At 34.8% G+C, this 10,246-nt stretch overlaps 1 protein-coding gene across 3 annotated transcripts in view; it reads left to right on the plus strand.

Annotated features, from left to right (window-relative positions):
• Nucleotides 1–10,246, plus strand: part of LOC108746041 (calmodulin-binding transcription activator 2) — a 59,360-nt gene that overhangs the window by 5,667 nt on the left and 43,447 nt on the right. For all 3 annotated transcript variants that reach the window (XM_018482534.1, XM_018482533.1, XM_018482535.1), the window contains exons 3-4: nucleotides 3,982–4,411; nucleotides 5,972–6,266. In XM_018482534.1, the coding sequence (XP_018338036.1) occupies nucleotides 4,175–4,411; nucleotides 5,972–6,266 (532 nt within the window). In that variant the 5' untranslated portion in view covers nucleotides 3,982–4,174. The remainder of the gene's footprint in view (nucleotides 1–3,981; nucleotides 4,412–5,971; nucleotides 6,267–10,246) is intronic.

A 10,246-nucleotide genomic window follows, 5' to 3' on the forward strand; every position in this document is an offset into this window, starting at 1 on the left:
AAAGATAATTTAATAACAATACATTCTGTCTCTCTCTCTCTCTCTCTCATACGTAATAGCAGCGGACTGCCTGAACATGTGATTTTCAATTTGATAAGTCTATATAAAAGAGCTATCTAAGTATCATTTACATTAAGAGAAAAAAATATTTGCAATTATCATTTTACCAATTTTTTTCCAAGTATATAATAAGATATAATCCTTCATATATATGTGTAGGTTTCCTTGTAAATATAACACTATGCTATACGTTTAAATATGTAAATTTTTGTATACAGAGTATAGTGTTATTTTTACACGGAAAACTAAATCACGCACGTATATAAAGTCACTGGATTCGCAATGTTAACTATAATTTATTGTCATTTTCGGTGCCAATTATATATTTTTTGGTAAAACTCTAAATATAATAATAATAATTATTATTTTACAGCAGTAAAAATGATGCTCCCATCATTATTATTCTATACAATTATAATCACAATAATATCAAACATTTTTCTCTTTCAATTAGTGTACTTAATTGCACGAAAAAGGATGGCTTTATCATTGTGATTGTTCTATTATACAATCATTTATTAAAAATCCACAAAAAATAAGGCCAAAGAGATTATGCAAATCCAAATTTAATCTTTTATTAACTAAAAAATATGCCGACTAACAATAAAAAAAAGTTTTTCTACAAAGATGAACAACTTTGCTGTTTCACACGTGGGAACTATCGTGTGCTGAAAAATTCTTTTGTTATCTATAAATAGGAAAGAATGATTTTGCTGAAGTAATCTAAAAATTTAGCTGTATATACAGATCTGAAAATAATCTTTTTTAAGTAGCGAGCCAAAATTTTCACGACATTTTCTTCGAATTGTATATCGGCGAATCTCCAGCATTCCTTGCTCGATCGTCATGAAAGTGACTGCGCGATCGGAGTTACTAAACTCAGTTTCATTCGTAAATGGAACGACAAAGTTCAAACCGATTAAAACTAGAAATCTTACTTTCGTCTTAACGACGATCGGAACAGATACGTAAGTCTAGACAGTAAACTGTTTGCTTAACGTGCTATAGGATCGTAACGAACGGACATCCTCCGCGTGTGAATGCACCGGCGACGCGACGGTTCTATTATTACTGCACGTGCCGTTGTACCAGCAGATATCCGCTACGCGCGCGCTCGATACAGCTCCATACATGAATGACCGCGATATTTACTCGCCTTTAACATTCACCCTGTATATTTAATGCCTATTGAAGGCACGCCAAGCGAATGACATTAATTCTTACTAAAATACACGACGTGCGTTTATCACGGATCGTACGTGACGAAGCCGCGCGTCATCGCGGCCGGAACGCTTGACGGATTATATCAGTATCAGGATATTGCATAGGGTTACTATTTCTGAAAAGGTTCGAAATAAAACCAATGACGTCTAATTAATTTTTTTTAGTCACGCGCCGATTTCTTATCGTCGATCATTTCTGATTATTTCAGTAATTTTTACCCTATTAGAAGTTGAGCACGTATATATTTTTACACAGAAATGTTGCGCTGAATGTTGCTCAAATAAAAATTATTCATAGTAATAATTATTTATAATAATAATAATAATAATAATTTGTACACGTTTGGTTAATAATATTATGTTAATTTATAAGAATGTTTATATTAATAATTATTTATATAATAATTTATAATTTCTATAATATAAAATTTGAACAATGTATGAAAGATGATAAATCTGTTTAGTTTTGTTGCTTTTTACTAGGATTGGGTTTTTTTTTCTAAGTCGCTAGAATTTTGTACGTGAAAATTGGCAATAATGTACTTTTGTTTGCCGAGCAAATCCATGACAGTAGCGGCCAAGAAATGCATTTATGACTATGCATGCCAACCTAATAAGTAATCCCGCGGAGTCTACGAAGATGAACAATCTGGCTGTTTCACACGTGAAAACTATCGTGTGCTGAAATAAATCTGGAAATTTGCCAGATAATTCCTCAATAATTTTTATTTTATTTTCTATTCCGAGCTAATGGATCGAAATGCATTTTTTCCATAAGAAATAATTAAATAAGACGCTAATTCTAACTCACGCACACTTTGAATATATGAGAGACACTGCTACCCTTTTTTATCAAATTACTAATACAATAATAGCTTGGAATAGTTTCAAGTGCTCAAAGGAGGTTTGTTTCTCATTTCATACAAAGAAGAATCAGCATTGTGAAAACACACGTTTTAAACGATTTTAACGCATGAATTCTTTATAAGATTATAAGATTTATCATTATTTATTGAAAACATCTATTTAAATAATTATAATTAAATTTATAATTTATAAACTATAAATATACATATGTATACATAAATTAAATATATAAATATATAAATATATACAGAATGTCCCATAAATTTTTGCCAAGTGCTTTGGTGTAGATGGAGCGGACTAAATTCAGTCGAAAAGTCCGCTGCAATTTTCTCAATAATTAACAATATATTAATTACTAAGATTTGCCGAATATTGGTCTTGAATAATTTTTTACTCAAATATTAATTTTACAAAAAACTACAAGAGACAAATTATCATTTATTTTCTTCTCATAGAACTCTAAGAATTTTTTCAGAATTTTTTAGTATTGCATTTTTTTACTTTTATCAACATGAGAAAATATGGTATTAAAAAATTCTGAAAAAATTCTCAGAACTTTATTAGAGAAGAAAATAAACAATTTTTGTCTCTCGTTGTTTTTCTGTAAAGTTGATAGTATTTGAGTAAAAAATTATTGAAAGCTAATATTCAGCAATTTTTAGTAATTAATATGTCATTATAACTATTGCAAATTGATCGAGGACTTTTCGCTCAGTTTAATCCTTATCTACATAAAAGCGCTTGGTAAAAACTTACGGGACATCCTGTATATAAATTAAATTGAATTAAATTTATTTCATTTTTTTTTAATTCAGGAACTATAAAAATAAATTTTATATATAGGTATACAAATATCTTATCTCTTTCTCTAGTGATTTCGAGTTCCACAAATTTTTCCCTCTTTTTATTTCATGGTGTATCACAGAGTATCACGACACGGTCACAAATGGTTCTGAACAAAATCCATTCAATTTTAAGCCGCGATTCCTTCGAGATCTCCTGTTGCTATGAGCTCAGAGATCTCAAAAACAAATTCTTTTGCTCCGGCGAGCCGAGAAAATGAGAAAATCGCCCTGGGCTTTAAACTAGGATGATCTTTAGATTGCAATATAAAACCGAGGTCAGCATAAGATATATTTCACCAATCCGTACCGTAAATGTACCTAAAAATATTTCAGACCTTCGCTGTTCACACTTTATGCTTTCGAAAGAAATGTATCCATTCATTACTGTGACGAATATATTAGTGTGACATAATTCTTTTAAATGCAGAAGTAAACAATTATTTCAAATATTAATTGAATTCAATTAAAACATTTTTTTCTTTCTTACATGGCGATTTAACACAAATAAATCTTTCTTTCGTAGCAAAGTCATCCATGATGATGAAAGTCTCTCAATTAAATTTCTTAGACAAAATCGATCGATCTCCCGGTACAAGTATGAACTCACGGTGAGAAAGCGGGGCACGTTAGAGCATTGAATGTGCAATGGGCCATTATCTGAAAGCCGACAGCTTCTGGACCCAACCTTAGTTTAAACCGCGCACACGCCCGCTACTTTGATATCGAGGTAGTGTACCGCGAAAGCTGCCTTATTGAAAGGGAGGCAGAAAGTCGTCGAGCCGCACGTCGACGGTGTCGGCAGAAATAATCCCATCGATTCGCCTTCCGGAAGAAGCCACGCCGGTACGGTCGGGCTCGCGCGGTTACGAACGAAAGCGGGCGTGTAGATCCGCACCGGGGGTGGCGGCGGGTGTGGGCGCGGGCGGGTAGGATCATCCCCTAAAACGACAGCTTTAATATCAGCCTGGATGTGTTTGTGCGCGCAGGAGGAGCAGGCGGCAGCGGACGAGTGGGAGCTTTAAGAGCTGGAGAACGTGTCGTGCTGGAGAACGACACGCTTAACGTCGTCGTCGCCGCCGCCGCCGCCGTCGTCGTCGTCGTCGTCGACGAGCAGACGGGAAGAGAGTGCACTCTCTCGCATTCGGCGAGGGCAGACCGGCAAGGAACTGCGCGACGAGGATGAGACAGGTAGTCGTGCTGGAGCCAGCGGGCAGCGTCCTGGTCATCAGACAGACCTCCCTGGGTGGCGGTGGCGTTGCCACCACCGGCAATGTCAACTCCAGCCCAACGGGTACCAATGACACCCACACCTTGGTCAATCACGCCGCCGTCTCCACGATCGCCTCCAATGATCACAATCAGAACAGGATAGTCGTGGTGCGCTCGTCTACCTCGTCCACCTGCATGACCAGTTCGGTGAGAACGACGCTCGACCTTTACACGTGCTTAATCGACGAACCGCGAGCTGTAAAACCGTTGCGTTGGTTGATTTACTTTGTTCAGACCCCGTTGCCCATGTTTACTTTATATTACTAGTCTGTTATAACATAGATTCTGGTTATACGCTAACTAACTTGGATATTGAATCCGTTATGGTAGCGTTCCGTTTTACTTTTGCGAGTTAGAGCTTGCGAGAAAACAAATCGTAGCATAGAATCGCATAGAGATTAATCTGAAACCTTTGAGCAGAACTCGCAGTCTGAAACTGTGTTTAGAAATTTTTATTCTGCAGATTATCACTAATAAACACTCGATCGCGTTTCTCGGCAAGAGAGAATATTATTTAGAACTTTACATTAAATATGAAATGGCATTATTACGACGTTATATGCAATGTAGATATCCGATATGGGAGACTGCAAATCGGTTAATTAATTCTCATTCGCGAGCTGTTATCTGGTAAATTGTCTGCCGATGTTACTTCAATTTAACTACCGCGTTAAACGTGAAAGTCATATTAGGAAAGTTCTTGCTAAAAACGTGTTGGCGGTAAAAGGTCAAATGATCGCTGCTGAATGCGGGGGAAGAAAGTGCGAGACAGGTTATCTCTTTTCCTCCGTCGGCGTAGGATAGATGTCTTTGGGAAATATTCCGAGTTAGTCTCGTAACGAAGTGCTTACGGAATAAAAGACTTGCCTTTCCAGCCGGTGCAACTCGCGAGAAAAAAAAACTCTGCCGCCTATATAGCTTTACAATACGAAACGAGACAACTTCAATTATAGCTGGGAATGGGTGGCAGGTGGTACCACGAGCCTCGCCTCGTTCCGATGTAAAGGGTTAAAGAGGATAGATCACTCCTCGTCGCGAAGGACGTTCTACCGCAATTCAGTGTTACGATTTCACGCAATTTTTACGTTATTGCTCATTTTTTTTAACAACAATACATTATTTTTTATAATTATAAAAAAATCAAATAACATTTAAAACATTAATACATTACTTATACATATATATATATATCTATTTTTTAATATAACTTTTAATTTCTCTTATTAATTTTACTTGTCTGGTTCCCTTTAATGTAATTACTTGCGTGAGATGTTTCTGACGTCCTAATATTATATATCAATTTTAATTCTCTTTAATAATTTGCAATTAAATAAAGATTGATAATATTCGATTTCTATAGATAAAAATTCTTTCTTTAGATAAAAATAAATGCAAATTTTTTAAATTGTGAAATAATTTGCGCTAAATATAATAATACTATATATATAAATAGCATTTAGCGAATTTATAATTCTAGGATGTCCTGGAATCTCATTCGAGTAATAAAAGATTAAGATAATACACAGAAAGAATATTCTCAATTTTTTATGCCGACGAGTCTTTCTATAATATTCCAAAATAAACTTACCAGTTATATTATCTTTGCATTACATTCTCTTTTGCTTTTCATGACCAATAAAATAACTAAAATAGTCTAAAAATACCGGTGGGAGACCACAATTTACGATCGATTTGTGTGCCATTTAGGCCGACAATCACGTATCGACCAACGGCAATAGCAACATCAACATTAACACGAACATTAATGGGAACCCGGGAGGCATCAGCTGCAAGCCATCGTCGAAGGTCGGAATTGGCGGCGGTGCCTGCAAGCCGAATGAGAGAAACGATCACTTACGAAACGAGCATAAAAACCAAGAAGGAGTCACTAATAGCAACGAGACAAACCCTGCCGCTGGATGTCGTCCAAGGACGAGCAAGGAAGCCGCTCATGAGAATGTCGTCTCCGACAGGAAGCTCGATAGCGTGGATCCTATCTCCCGTGAGTACTTCCGCCATTACTCACCTATACCTTTGACAACTCGAGCGATCGCCTCGTAAATTATTTACTCGTACGTCTGGTTCAGACATACGATATGTCCTCGTATCCTTGATATGACGAATGTTGAGGCTATATAGATTATTATAGAACAATTAACTGATGTCGGTTTACATCTCAAAGCTTATAGGAAGAAACATTAACCGGTTAAATGAGCTGTTATTTGATATAATGTAAGGGTAAAGTTATCTATATGAAAGAAACTTCAGAAAATTCTTCCTAATTTTAATCGCCTAATGGAGGCACGAATCTTTATTACATATCAATGTCGCGGTGGGAGTTCCCGTGATTGTTGTGTCGTTAGGAAAAGTTTTCTTCAGGCTCGCCTGTCTAAGGCAGCTTTAAGTAGTTCTTGAAAATTATGGCTCTCTCGCACGAAGAGAGCTAAACGAAGAAGCGGACGAAGAATTAGTCCCGCGCGCGTTGAGACTCGAAGAAAATCGCAATGAAGTTTAAAACAAACCCCAGCGTTTTAAAGCGAACGGTTACACTACCGCACGAGAATGGTGGCACCGGAACGGAGAGAAACCTGACCAAAGTTTCCACTCATCACGATGGAAACGGAAACTGCACACAAACTGCATTCGAGTTTTACACGGAATGACTTTGGGGCACCGTAAACCACGCGATTAGCAGCGAGTGACTGTATATGAGGGAACGATAAACTATCGGACCTACAACTTTTACAGTTATATACCTTCCTGTGCGAATTGGCTAAGAAGCAATTAACTACTTCTTAAGGCTATTAACGTGCGGATAATTGAACAAGATAAAACTAATAAAGGAAAATTTGTATTAAATTGTAGAAAAGTTTGAGAATAGAATAATAAAATACAATAGAAATTTTAATGAATAATCAAATATTTTTATTTTCTAGTGGATATTGAAATTCTTCTATCAAGTGTAGGTTAAATTAAATCTCTAGACATTTTAATGGAATATTTGTTATATTCCTCATTGTTAAAATTTTTGTGTATAGATAAATATTCAAATAAAAATATTGATTCTCTAAACATTTATATCTTTGATCATCACAGTTCTATTGAATCTACAGATTTTTAATTATTAGATATTATATTTTAAATATAAAAAAAATTGATTTATATTTCAAACTTTGAAATTCAAAAGTGTATGCTATGCCAAACTCATATGTCAATTAATGTTGCGACACAATGCTGTAACATCATTTTTCCGCACATGTAACTGAATTACTACACTTTTTATACCTCGCTAAATTGTTTCATGCAGTTGCAAATGAATTTAGTTAGTCGTTGTACATCGGAAAATAGTGGCCCATATACAACTGTTACACGTTGAGCTTCGATAATACGCAATGTCGATACGATATTTTTTGCACGATACGCCGACGTGCATCGATAGCTCGGGAATAAAAACAAAATGCAGTTGAAAACCGAATGCTGGAAGCAAATATCCACAATTCGCCGAGCAGGTTTACTCGATCCTTTCCCATCTGAAAGGTTACGAAAACAGAAATGATCGATATGCACTGAGAATCCGTTTTATGAAGGAGATCTGAAGCTTCTCATCCCTAAATCGTCCTACTTATCATCGTTTTTCGAGAATCGCGCGATCTTTTCTGAAGTGGAAATTATCGATCTGCATTACAAAAAGTACGTGGAAGGAATGGCGAATATACAATGTGGTCTGAAATTTTATATAAAAAAATACAAATTTCATATTTTTTACCTGTAAATCTTTCTTGATATAATTTGGAGAAAATTTTAAATAATTTTGCAGCAAAATGCGTTTTATTTTGTTATACAATTTGATTATTACTTTTATCATTATCGTTCTATTTATCGTTCAAGAACCGCGTAATCTTTTCTGAAGTGGAAATTATTTGCATTACAAAAAGTACGTGGGAGGTATGGCAATGGCGAATATACAGCGTGATGTAAACTTTTACATAAAATAATAAAAATTGCATGTTCTCTAAATGCAAGTTTTTTCTGATTTAATTTAAAAAAAACTTCAAATAATTTCGCAGAATAAAATGCGTTTTATTTGATCATACGATTTAGTTACTAACTTTCTCGTTTAACTTTTCTTCTTGTGAGTAGATATTACTTATTAACGGAACTTCCTGCTGCTTCTTCATAAAGTAACATGTACAATCAAAAACTTTTCAATGTGAGATTTCCATTAAGGTTACCGTCACTTTTCCTAGAAACCAAGTTTTCCCTATGTACAATTTCATCATACTTCCCGCACTTGCATTTCGAAGACCTTGTCTGATTTCGTGTACTCTCCTATCTTCGTCTTTCTGCCATGGTAAAAGGTTTCGACTCATTTCCAGAGCTGGCTGTATGCACATGCACTCTAAACTCGCGTGGCATATGCACAGTTGCCGGGTGGCTGCAGACATAGACGGTTCCTCTATTCTTTGAGCAACGTTTTTCTATAATGGGCACTCGTGCATGAATCCAATTCTGAATATAAATAGGAAGGACGATTGTGCCGCGAAGAGAGGAAGAGAGAGAGAGAGAGAGAGAGAATGCTCTGGGAAAGTATTACCGTTTGATGTACAGGAAGTACCAAGACGTAGATGCTAACATAAAACGTGTCGCACAAATTTCGAGATGACAGGTTTTTACGATCGCCAAGTTCTAACGACATGGCGAAACTCGACGACAACTCGCAGGAGCAGTCATGATTGTGTAAAAAGAAAAACAAAATCGAACGCTTATTGCAACTTTACATTTAACGTAGTTAATACAAAGTTTGATCGAAATTTTAATTGAAAATGTGGGCGAACGTTTCACTTCAACGTCCAATACAAATTACGTTTGGTGTTATAAAAATATTTGTTCGATAAAAAAATTTAATCGTTGTATTAGATTAAAAATATGTTCTCGAAATGATGGTACTTTTTTTCTTACTAACCGATTCAAAGTTTCGAATTTATTTAGAAGAATTTATTTATTACAGAGTTTTAGAAAGAGACTTCAAAATTAGATATATACATTAAATTTTAGTCGCAGATCTAATTGGAGCTACTTATATGAGTATATCTATCTTTTTCTTTCTCTTTGAAAATCAACATGCAAATTATTTTTTGATGTTTCTAATATTCTTGTAAAAGTTTGATGTGTGTGTATGTGAATGCGCTTGGCTGGGCGTTTTCTGTATTGTGACCCCGGCTTTTGTGACGCACGAGACCTTCTTCAACGTGCTCCTTATTTATTGCCGACCTTGTTATTTATTGTTAATGCCACATAGGCCGAGAAAGTTTCTCTTAGGATCTATGGTTTTCCGATCGTGCGCAGACCTTAACCCTTCGTAACTCATACATGGCGCCTTTTTTAGGATTATTCATCTAAATTCTAAATGATGAAAATTTTGCATTCGAAAAAAATTATTATAGAATTTAACAAATTTAAGCCATCCTTAAGTTAATACTATTTTGTGCTTTCTCGTTTACGAATAATAACTATTTTGTTGCAACAAAATTGCAGAGTATTACTTATGCGTTATTATATAAAAATGACAAAATTTCTCCTTAAAGGCGTTTAAAGTAATTATTAATTTTATTTTCTAAAAATGCAACGCCATATTTTTATTATTCTATCTTTGTCATTCATTAAACGTAAAACAAGGATAGTAAAACACAAATAGTTATCCTAATAATCGTTAGTGAGACCTCTAAATGCATCCAGAGAAATAAATGGAAATTAAATAATTCTAAAAAAGTAGCTATTTTTATATATTTCATTTTAAATTTGCACTTTTTACTGCAAGATCGATTATTTCTGGCATTACGAAATTAAATCAATTTAAAAATATCAAGAAAAAATTTGTGTCTCTACTGTATTTTTTATTCATCATCTAATATTACAACTCTTATAATTATATAAAAAATTAGGATTTCATTTTTATTTAAATAATTATAGTTTTAATGTATA

This window comes from Trachymyrmex septentrionalis, unplaced genomic scaffold (assembly GCF_001594115.1).
Source record: "Trachymyrmex septentrionalis isolate Tsep2-gDNA-1 unplaced genomic scaffold, Tsep1.0 scaffold16, whole genome shotgun sequence".
In the NCBI taxonomy this organism is placed as follows: domain Eukaryota; kingdom Metazoa; phylum Arthropoda; class Insecta; order Hymenoptera; family Formicidae; genus Trachymyrmex; species Trachymyrmex septentrionalis.